This window comes from Spea bombifrons, chromosome 11, assembly GCF_027358695.1.
Source record: "Spea bombifrons isolate aSpeBom1 chromosome 11, aSpeBom1.2.pri, whole genome shotgun sequence".
NCBI lineage: Eukaryota > Metazoa > Chordata > Amphibia > Anura > Pelobatidae > Spea > Spea bombifrons.
Genome location: NC_071097.1, coordinates 15,098,270 through 15,110,573, shown reverse-complemented (window position 1 = coordinate 15,110,573; position 12,304 = coordinate 15,098,270). Strand labels below are relative to the sequence as shown.

The window sequence follows — 12,304 nt, the reverse complement described above, 5'->3', positions numbered from 1 at the left end:
AAACCAGTATATCACATTCTGGCATTTAGGAGTCGTCGTCGTCGTCGTCGTCGTCGTCGTCGTCGTCGTCGTCGTCGTCCTCCTCCTCCTCCTCCTCCTCCTCCTCCTCCTCCTCCTCCTCCTCCTCCTCCTCCTCCTCCTCCTCCTCCTCCTCCTCCTCCTCCTCCTCCTCCTCCTCCTCCTCCTCCTCCTCCTCCTCCTCCTCCTCCTCCTCCTCCTCCTCCTCCTCCTCCTCCTCCTCCTCCTCCTCCTCCTCCTCCTCCTCCTCCTCCTCCTCCTCCTCCTCCTCCTCCTCCTCCTCCTCCTCCTCCTCCTCCTCCTCCTCCTCCTCCTCCTCCTCCTCCTCCTCCTCCTCCTCCTCCTCCTCCTCCTCCTCCTCCTCCTCCTCCTCCTCCTCCTCCTCCTCCTCCTCCTCCTCCTCCTCCTCCTCCTCCTCCTCCTCCTCCTCCTCCTCCTCCTCCTCCTCCTCCTCCTCCTCCTCCTCCTCCTCCTCCTCCTCCTCCTCCTCCTCCTCCTCCTCCTCCTCCTCCTCCTCCTCCTCCTCCTCCTCCTCCTCCACACACACCCACACACACCCACACACACACACACACACACACACACACACACACACACACACACACACACACACACACACACACACACACACACACACACACACACACACACACACACACACACACACACACACACACACACACACTCCAAAATGTAACTTCCAATTAACGCAGGATATTTATTTTCTTGAAATAACATTTTTAATTGAGTGCTGGTGAGTTAACCAATATGTCTTAGAGTCTGACTCACCTGCTACACATGCAAAGTAAATCTCTTTTAAATCACTTTATTAAAGTGTGTGCTTTGTTTTTCCATCACTATGTTGTTTATACATTAGTAACACCAAAGAAGTAGCAGATAATGGGGGGGATACATCTTTCCTCTGACCTGACCACAGCCCTATCCAAGGCTGTGAGACTGCACTAAACAAGAAAGCACAAGGTTGGGCTTTTGGTGAAAATTACGAGCCAAAAAATGTAGACTGCAGCGATCAGTATAAATCAGCACAAAAAGGCACCAGCAATAAATTTTATAAGCAATGGCTACCTGGCTTCTAGCATCTGTGTAGCCCTGATGATGCAAATTCTGTTAAGCACCACACTCATTGGCATACATACACATTGGTCTCCAATACAAGTTTTGATACCCACTACAAAAAAAAATAAAAGTTGACAGGTCTTGACATTCCATTCACTGTAAAGAAAGACAACCATAGGAGTTTTCTACCCAATGATTAAAACCATATGACATAATCACCATGTTAAAAAGCGTAATCTGAAGACCTTGGTGCCCTCGTCCAGCTTCACTTAGGACAATGTAGCTGCAACCTGTTCAATAAAACTGGCCAAGTTGATGTCTCTCTCCGATAACCCTCCACAGTCATGGGTGCTTAGAGTGATGTGGACCTAAAAATATATATAATTAGTGAATGTATAAACTGTAAGTGATGTTAAAGTGCCAAAGCACCAATGTTAAAAGCCTATACCTTCACTTTTGCTTGAAGTGAAGCAACCACACAAAATGGATCTTATTTACCTTGTTATAGACATTAAACCACTCTGGATGGTGATCCAGTTTTTCAGCTTGTAGAGCGACCCTGGTCATAAATCCAAAGGCCTGTGATAAGATGTGATGATTTTTAGGACATGGATTTAGGTAACTGTATTTTAAGTTTCTTTAAGAAGGCACACATACAAATATACTATAATAACTTCAAGTTCAAATCATTCTATAACCTGATTTTATAACTGTTACAAATCGACGGTAGGCAACTGTATCGCTAAACATGTTCACACATATCTATATAACACTGGGCAAGCCATATGAAAGTTCCCCCCTCAACCATGCAATTTATGGAAAATACACTGTAACCATTTGCGCTCAACACCTGTACATGCCTGTGTACCAGGCCAATCGATGCTGCCTGCTAGGAAGATAGCAGCAGCTACACATAGAAACACTGCTTGTATATTTTGTTTGCCTCACTGATGCCTGGAAGAATGGGATTACCGTATTTGCTCAATTATAAGACAAGGTTTTTTCAGAGCAAGTGCTCAAAAAAAAAAAAAAAAATACCCATCTTATATTCGAGGTAATCTTATAATCAGACCTCACATAGTGGATGACATGACCTCCGGTGCTCCACCATAGAAGCCCCGGCCAGCAGCAGCGGAGGCTGTCTGAGCACACCGGGCAGATGTTTACTGGCTGCCAGAGAGGTGGACCCCCTGCAGCGATGTGCTCAGACAACCTCCACTGCTACCTGACACAATATTCATTCTTAAATAAAAAATGCCCCTGAATTTTTGGCCTAACAATAGCAAGGGAATGAACTTGCCAGAAAACGAATGGGCCAAAAAAGAAGAAAATCATTTTTGACCCATTTGCACATGTCTAATGTCTACATTGATAGACACAAATAGTGAGGTATTTTTTTTCTTACCCGATTGAAGTCCTTAAAATGGAATTCTTTGTATATAGCATCTCTGCCATCCAGTTCATTCCACCCGACGGCCCTCAGGTTTGGCAGGAGTTGCTCACGTTCTTCAGTACTAAGTCTATGTGATTTCCCAGCCTGTCAAAAATATTTTAAATGAAATTACTGTCAATCTTATTCTTTGCTTTTAAAAGTTTAGTGCATCGCATAATATATCTAACTCTCTGAAGTTTAGTGGTTTTTGTTTGCGCTCCACTGCAAACTCTGTCACGTCATAGTATTTGTTAGAGCTATCCAGTGCTACCCTTATACTAGATCAGTAAAAAAAAAATTTCAAGTGAAGTTTAATGCATCTGGATAAACTGGCAGTGGGTTACTGTCACTACAAAACATCTACCCTTTCTTACTCACATGAGTAGAAGGGTAGGATGTTCAGTGGATCCAAAACTACAATCAAACGTCCCCTACATCACCACAAGTTGGTTGGAAGGGTTACAAGAAGAAAAAAAACCTCTGCTCCAAAAACAAACTTAACTGTAACTTAAAATGTGATCTGGTTCCATGGTCAGATGAAAACCAAAATAACTTTTTTTGGCAATAAACACAAGAGGTGGGTTTGGTGCACACAGAGAGGTAGCCATTTGGAAAAGTACCTCATGCCCAAGGTTAAATATGGTGGTAACTCTTTAATGTTTTGGGGCTGTTTTCTGGCTAGAGGACCTCACTTGAACCTCATAGAAAACATGTTTTTTCCTCAATTCTCTGTTTATTGCACGTTTGGTAAAATAAACACGATACAGAATTTCAAATACAGAGTCACAATACCTGACCAGTATGCAGATACAATACAGAAAGAAACATCATACGAGGGAATTGTAGTCCAGGTAATAGCGCGCAAAGCGGCTATGAGCTATTAAGGCGGTTAAACCCGTAACATTGTGCAAACCGAGACCGACGGGAGTCACATGGCCAGCCCACGAAGATCGACCAACAATACAGATAGCTCTGGCAGGGTAACAGTAGGAAATAACCAACACCGAAGGTAAATGTGTTAGGGCGAAATAATCGATACAGCATTACGAACATGAGACATTGAGATCACATGAGTAACAAATCAGGTACATCAGGAGAGTAAAGATACCCCCCAGAAAGGGAGGACTAAATAAAACCGGGTAATCACTGAGGTACCCAGTATGGTGGTGTCATAAGAACTGTATGTAAAACAAAAGAAAACAAAAACAGAATAAAACAGAATGAAACATGTCCGTCCCAGGGTCCAGCAGATAGCTCCGCTACAGAGTCAACTAACAAGAGACACCAACATAGAAGTGAACACGGAGAAGTGCAAGAAAAGATCCATCTCAAGGGCCATACAACCAATAGGCTAGGGGTAGCGCAAGCCTAAAGGGGCGCAAGCCTAAAGGGAAACAGGCAAAGGGCGTTACTCCAGAGATGTGACATAAGACCTCCAGTAAAACCACTTAAGTGACCCGCACCCCTAGCAGACCACACCAAAACTTCCATCTGGTAAATGAATTTGACCTGATTTACCCAGGCCATAAAAGAGGGGGTGGTGGCTGATTTCCAGTGGCGGGAGAGGACCGTGTTGGCAGCATTGATCAGGTGAAATGTCAAGGACCGCTTGTAGCTAGTGAAGGGAGTGTGTGTGTGGTGAAGCAGAATGGCCTCAGGAGAAGCCTGGAAGTCAGGATTGGCTATGTCCCGGATGGCCAAATATGCAACAGGGAACCAGGATGGACACCACACCTCCAGCAAGTAGGGGATACCTGAGGAGCGAACCTGTGAATGTCTAGGGGAACTCTGTACCATCTCGTGAGTATCTTGAAAGATGTCTCCTGCATCCGGCTAGACACCGAGCCCTTGTGGATTATAGAGAGGATTTTGGACCAGTCCTCCAGGGCGAACAAGCATTCTAAATTCTCTCTCCCAGAGGCTAAAATAATACGGCTTGGTCCCCGGTTCCGGGGACAGTAAAAGTGCGTACAATTTAGATAAGAGGTGGGGTGGCTCCTTCAGCTCAAGGCAAAACCTCTCCAATTGCGTAAGCGGTCTATCCACATGCGGCAGGACCGCTAAAGACAGCACAAAATGCCTGAGCTGATGGTAGAGAAACTGGAGGGAAAAGGGATGGGATCCCGGACCCAACAGGGTCCCTATGGGTTTCAAAGCCGTCACACTAACCAAATGGCAGAGGCGCAAGGTATGTACCCCTGGAGGGAGCAAAGCCTGTAAGCTACCCCCCGAGTGGCCCGGGGGAAAGTCTGGATTCCCCACCAGGGGGGTCAATGGGCCAGGAACCCTAGCAACCGTACCGTCCTGCAGAAGTCTACGAAAGACCCACAGGGTAGGGAGAAGGAAGGGGTGGGCAGAAAACGTGACGCACCTCGCCGGGTCACGGAGCCATGGCAGCGCAGTCACCGGACACGTCAGGAAAGAACCCTCCACCGATACCCATTGTTTGATTGAGTCGACAGACCATTCAATAACGCAGCGCAGATGGGATGCCTGCCAGTATAGTTCTAAGCTAAGCAAAATTTTGGAGAATAACTTCAAGAAATGAGGCGGAAACTACTGCACAAATCTAGGTTCTTGTCAGGCTTAGGGATGACCACAATATGCGCGGTCAGGGCTTGTGGGGCAAATGGAGCGCCCTGGGCGACCGCATTAAAAAACGAGACCAAGTGGGGGAAAGAATGGGGAGGAATTTTTTATAGTACGAAATGGTAAAACCGTCCGGGCCAGGGCTTTTGCCTCAGCAACCTCTGCTAGGGAAATCGGTTGGTCGAGGAGAGCTCTGGCATCGGGAGGTAGAGTTTTGGTGATGAATTCCGATAAATAATCGGTGACGGCCTCCTCCGACCCAGAGAGGGGAGTCCCCGAGCGCGGCAGGTTATACAAGGAGGTATAATATTGTCGAAAGCAGTCAGCAATCTCTTCCGAGCGGAAATGGAGCCGACTGGCAGGGTCCCTAATACGGGATATATAGCTCTGTGCCCTCTTCGCTCTCAGCACCCGAGCCAGGAGCCTGCCAGGTTTGTCACCGAATTCATAGAACTGACGCCTCACCAAAAAGAAAATTACGCTTAGTTCTATCATCAAGGAGGGCTGCCAACCGCGTGCGAAGGGCTGAAAGTTCCACCTGACTAGAGGGAAGTTAAGTTAATTTGTGGCGGGCCTCCAGACGAGCTATTTGTTGCGTAAGGTCTAAGATAGTGGCTTCCCATATAACTGGTAGCGAAACGTCGGGGGTGACATTCTCCTCAAAATATGGTTTAATATTAGAGGACAATTGGGATACATGGTGAGGGTTGCTCAATAAATTTTCATTGAGACGCCAAAGCCAGTTAGTCCTGGGGAGATCAGAGAGATTGAGTATCATGAAGACCGGGGCGTGGTCACTAAGTGAGGCCACACCAATTCTAGCCGAACGCAGGAGCGACAGATGGAAATGCGAGAGAAAAAAGGCGTCTATGCGTGAGTATTTACAATGGCTAGGGGAAAAATAGGTGTAATCCCTCTCATTGGGATGAAGGGACCTCCACGCATCCACCATCTGGTTTAATCGTAATTGGTGAATCACTTTGCAAAGCATTCAAAAAGGAACATGAGAGCTCCCTGGGGAAGTATCAATTTTAGGGCCCAACACCATATTAAAGTCGCCCCTAAGATGGTAATACCCTCCTGGAAATCAGCCAGTTTGGACAGGATCGAGGTAACAAATCGGGCTTGGTTACTATTGGGGGCATATATATTAGCCATAGTGATTTTGTGAGAGCCTACATAGCCCTTGACAAAGATAGCCCTGCCTTCGTCATCTTTCCAGGTCTCCGAGGGTCGGAAACGTATGTACTTATGTATGAGGATAGCTACCCCCTTGGTTTTGGAGGAGGGGGAGCTGGAAAGAAATGAATGTGTGAAATGCCTATTCAGAAGAGGGAATTCCCTGTTAGCAGAATAATGCGTTTCTTGCACGAAGGCAATGTGTGTCTTAAAGGAGTGGAGAAACGCCAGGAGTTTAGAGCGTTGCTGAGGTTTATTGAGGCCTCTGATATTCAAAGAGACCAGATTGAGAGACTTAGATGCCATTCAAAGAGGTAGGAGAGCCCTGTGGAGGGAACAGCCGATACCCTGGACCTCTGGGACAACAAAACAAAACAACAGAAACCAAACTGTGTGGAGTGTGTGTAATGTGCGGTGTGAGGAAAGGGACAACATCCCTAGTAATATTGCGGTAGCAATATGCAGGGTGAGCACGGGGACTGCAAGCAGGCCCAAATCTACTGTCCAAGTGTGGACAGGAAGGCTCTGGGGGGAGGGTTGCCGAGGAGGAGGAACCTAGAGGGGGGCAAAGGAGGAAAGGACCTAGACGGTCCCAAAAACAGGAGATAGAAGAGACAGAACAGTATGTCCCCGTCTACAGAACTAAAACGAGGCAGAAACGCCGCGTAGGGGAATAAAAACATAGGGGGTCGACGTGACGACTGAGGAGCACAGAACGCCCTGCGTGTAAATAACAAAAATATATTAAAGGAAAAAAATAAAATGAAAAATGTGTGTATAATGACCAAGAGCAATACAAAGGCTGGAGAGAGCCAGACCACCACAAACACAGCCGAAGGACCCGACCCACCGGGGGGCCCCAATAATACACGAAATAGTTAGCAGCAGAACCGTGGCGTGAAGGGCGTGATGAATGTAGTGTAGTGTACGACGAGATACCGGACGATCGAAGAACAGAAAATACATAAAAAACGTGCCGAAGTCCGAAAAGTTCAATAGACATAGTCCATGTCACCTTACCCACAGGGTGTGTGGAAACGCGGACACACGAGTAATGAAATGATGCAGCACTCACTATCAGAACAGGCGAAGATCACCGACCGGAGAATGTCAGCTATCCAGGACGCAGGGTCCCAACGGAGCGTGAGAAGCCGGGAACGAAGCCTGTCACTCAGGAGCCTCCATCAGCCTATGCCGCTGCAGTCGTTGCTCGTCGAATCCTCTTTCTGCGGTGCACCGGAGCCGTCCAGGATTTGGCAGGTTCGGTGAGTTGCTTCGGAGCCGTAATAGAGAATTCCCAATCCGGAAGACAAATTGCTGGCAGGTCGAGGTGAGTGAGGAAAAACTCCAGATCGCTGTGGTGACCAAGGGTAAAGACGTCCTTGTCTCTAAGAGCGATGAGCACAAACGGGAAGCCCTACTGGTAGGGTATATTCGCTTCACGTAACGCTGCTGTGACTGGTTTAAGGGCCCGGCGTTTCTGTAGAGTAGCCTGATGTGCAGGTTGTTGCGTCTTCCCCGGTTGTCTAAGTCTTCCAACTGTCTGTGGAGGGCAGTAAAAAGTTCTGAGTGATCGCGGTACATGCCCAACAAGGCATCGACGGTTCCACAGGTCTTAATTTGGTCTTCCTCCAGCGTAGCAACACGGTCGCCCATATGCTGGACGTCTTGTTTAATTGAGGTAAGGTCAGCTCGAACCCCGTGTAAGGCCTGGTCCAAAGCGGCGTCGATCAACCGAGACCAAATCCGCCTTCGTGGGTAGTTGTTTCAGGGCATCCTGCCAGGTAAGTGCCACTGCCGGAGGGTCTGGAAGCGATGAGTCTTGGTCCAGCGAGGCGACGTCGGAGCATTTGCTAGCCTGACTCGAGGGAGAAGGTGCCATCTTGGACGCATGGCCCCGAGTGTCGGAGTCTTGAGAGCCCCAGAAAAAGTGCCAAACCGAGGGCGCCAGGTGTTTCTCCTGTGTGCCGGAGGGTTTAGGAGTACCAGCAGAGCGGTTATCTTGGCAAAGGGAGATAGCACAAAGTATTGTCTAAAAGGGTGCCAATAAGTGTGCCACACGTATATTTCACTATTTTTTTTTGGATGAACCTGTGTTGTGTTTGCAATTGTTTCATATCCATTAGAGAAGTATATTTTTGTGCATTTTTTGTTTTGGAAAAAAGATCAAAAGGGTTAAACAATGAAGACAATTTCTCACAACACTCTTTGCTCAAATTCACCAATGGTGCCAATATTAATGGGGTGCACTGTAAGTGTGTGCCTTTTTGTCCATACCCCTTCCAGTGCACGTTTGAAAGATTAAGATGCATATGTTTAAGCTTAGATGGGGCAGTATCACCAACAGGTTTTTTTTATGATATATGATGCAATATCTGCTGCCACTCCCCACTCAACTAGCTAGCTCCCTCTTTCTAATTTTTTAATTTTATGACCTTATTGGGTGACGTAAAAGGAGAGGGTATCCATAAATGACTAGGAGCAGGTTATGGTCTGGTGTGCTCAAGTATCAGGTAACGATATACCATACGATACCTTGTTCTTTCAGTTAAATCTCCATCAAATCTTACACATCAGGAGAATAAATACCCCGAAAGATTATGCTTGGGGTGAGAAGGCCTATCGCTACTTTCTGGTCAAAATCGCCCCAGTAACTCTGATCCTAGATAAAATTAATGATTTACAAACTAACTTTCATGATATTCCCGATTTTATAAAATAACTTAATCCCACAGGGTGTGTATAGTGCTTTAACGACATTGTTTGGATATATTCACCTTTGGGAGTGTTAATCTGGAGCATAACAAGGTGATTGACAAGTTATACTTTATCATTCTAGAATTCCATATTACTACATATGTTTAAGCATTTCTTTTTTTTAACTATTCAGCAAGTGGATGTGGATATAAGTACATATGATGGGAGAGGTCTCAGGGTGTGTGCCAAACCTCGATAGCTGCATAAAGTGAAATGTGCCTGAAAGTCTACGGCGGGAACCGAGATACTACGTACATCCATGGTCTAGATTCCGTAAAATAAGGAAAATGCTTCCAACTGTAGTAATGTTCGAAAGTTGTAGATATCTTATCTCATGACTTAAATGGATTGAGGCCAACTAATAATAATATGTCTAAGATTTTGCATAAATGACAGGTACAATCTCAAGTGCTTCTCTTATGAAAGCAGATTGGCACCCTGCTTGGTGCCTCATCTACACTAGAGTACTACACTTAAGGCAAAACAACAGATTACTTTTTGAGCTAAATTAAAATGATGGTTAATCTGGAACTCTGGATTGTCAGATGGGGGGAAGTATAAACCTAAACCGAGGTAGCTAAAAAGGGCCTACTCTCTTATCTTTGGGCCCCCGGGCTGATTTTAAAAACAGCACTGTGGGCATGTGATAACCAAATGTTCTTTTATTGTTTTGTAAGAATTACTGGTGACCCTACACATCCTATCTTAGCCCAACAATGGGTGTGGTCTATAGAGCACTACTCAGGAGACTGCAAAGAAGAGTTAAATGAAGCCACATTGTGTTATTGTGAAAGCTCCCCGAACCAACAGCTATGTCAGAGATCCCATAATCATGAATTAACCCAACGATTAAATCCTTTGATCTGATATACTAAAGACTGAGGAATGGGTTGGAAAGTCAGTGTCACACAAACATGTGATTTTCATTGACTTTGCTTTCATCCTCTAACATAGAAACTATTCCAGATGTTTCACTCATGTTTTAAATTAAAAACTGTTCTGTATTTACTAAGCATTTTTTAAACAGTTTCATATATAAAAAGCAGATGATCTAGATATAAGAATGCATTTAAGAAAAAAAAAAACTTTACAATTCAATGTATTTTTATACACACACTCTATATTACACTTAGCATTTCCCCTCTATACATGTTGTAGCGTCAGTTGAATTCTGAATTTAATTGGGTTTTCGCTTTCAGTTATGGCAGCATTTTTTTTTTTTTTTTTTTTTTTTTTAAATTACCAATGGCCGGATTTAACTTATTGTAAAATAGTTTTTATTTTCTGGAAAATGCAAAATATTTAGTCATATGTACATTTTGTATGCACTAGTTTAATTGTATCAATCATCAAAGTTTCAAATCCTGTTTTTTGTAAATAAATGCAATAAGGTTATCCTTACTAGGAATCAACATGTATTATCTGCATGCAGGTAGAAATATCACATTTAATAAAATTAGTGTCGATGTTGCCTGTGGCGCTTATACTAATTAAAAAAAGTCAACAAAGTGGTCCAATACACTCCGTCGTATCTGCAGTAGTCAAAGCAACTTTCAGTTCATTATAGAACTTGTAACTCCCATATTTCTCAGCCAGACTGGTTGCATGGTTGGATTTTAGCTGCTGTTAAGCAACCTGTTATGCCTGCTTTAAAATCATCTAATTTTCACTATCCATTACAGAGTAAGCAAATATATGTTGGCATCACTCTGTTTACAAATTATCAGACATTAAAATCTATTTTTAGTATATCTTCCCTTTCAATGTCTGCCTCGACTATATTTACCCCAAAATGTGCCATGTGGGGCAGCAACATCATATACATTTTCCATAAGTGTCCCATCAAAAAGGGAAGGGAAACACAAGATAATTTTAAAATTATAAAATTATCACCCAGATTAAAATTCATGCAAAAAAAAAAATAAATAGTGCACACCTCTCATACAACATTCTCCTAATCTACTATAATCTTAAACCACTGTATTTAACCCCTGCTTAACCTGCAATGCACATATTACACTCATCTTGCAGTAAGTGTTCATTCACCTGTGGAATGGAAACAATGTGCATCAAAACAACAAAACAATAATCAGAATGGCCCAAATCAATAAAAAAAATACAACGAATGTAAACACAACAGTCAATATTTAACCGTTTCAGTCGAGTGCCCTTCTCTACTCTAAATCAAGAAATAATCTAAATGCAATGAAATGACATTTTATCTTGCTAATGATATTCAGAAATATCCATTGCATGCAATGCATAGTAAAGTTTATTTTCTCCTAGCTTATCATCAAGCTACACTGCTCCCTTGGCTAATGATTTACCAATGCACTTTGGCTGGTGCCTTCCCTAACAATCTGGAAAAATACCTGTATTATTTAAAATACCTCTTATTTTCCTCATTAGGTAAAAATACATAAACAACTCCCAAAAATGTATGATTAAAGCTGCCATTTAAACGGTCAGTACCTTACCATATCTACCCAGGAGGTTTCGCAGCCGGTGGGATGAACGCTGGGTGTGTGTCACACGCTGGAGAGTCACAGCTGTTGCTTCACCAGTTAATGGACTGGGGAGGGGCTTAAAGCAGTGGGAAACCCGCCCACTGCAAACAACCGGCGCTCAGCTGTAAACATAACTCCACTGAGACGCGGTGATTCGGCGCTGGCGCTCTACAGGCGGCTGGTGGCCATCTTGTTTCGGGCTGCTGCTTAGTGACCGTGTCAAGTAACTTATTATCGGTGACAGTACCCTTAGTCATGTTGCTTGCAAAAGGGCTACATCGCTTCAAAGTGATGCTACAAAGCTATATCCTGATGATGTTTCATTACTGATAATAATGTTTTCCCAAATGGCCTCATTTTATCACACCGTGTCTTCTATTTCCTAATTACAGGCGTTCTACCTCCCCCCCATGACTCTTTTCTAAACATATGCCTCTCTTTTCTGAAACAGTAAATATCTTAATAATAGGAGGGACTAGCCTCAATAGTCTGTTTATATGCCCTTGACGCCATCCTTAACCCCTTAAAGACCATGGCTATTTTACAGGAGCAGAGCAATTGTAATGTTTTATATTATTTCTCTTTCTCATTTAGTGTACCCCACACAATATATATATATTTCTTTTTTTTAAGTATATATATATATATATATATATATATATATATATATATATATATATATATATATATATATATAGGGTAACGCATTTTATTGTGAATACAGTTTCTAAAAATATTAAAAAGC

The 12,304-nt window shown here is 43.9% G+C and overlaps 1 protein-coding gene across 1 annotated transcript; it reads right to left on the bottom strand.

Annotated features, from left to right (window-relative positions):
- Positions 1-828: 828 nt before the first annotated feature.
- On the bottom strand, positions 829-11,664 carry PCBD1 (pterin-4 alpha-carbinolamine dehydratase 1). The gene is made up of 4 exons (XM_053451202.1): positions 11,530-11,664; positions 2,501-2,632; positions 1,594-1,674; positions 829-1,463 (listed from the first exon to the last, which is right to left on the bottom strand). The coding sequence occupies exons 1-4, from the start codon at positions 11,530-11,532 to the stop codon at positions 1,365-1,367; spliced, it is 315 nt and encodes a 104-aa protein (XP_053307177.1). The 5' UTR covers positions 11,533-11,664; the 3' UTR covers positions 829-1,364.
- Between the last annotated feature and the right edge of the window lie 640 nt (positions 11,665-12,304).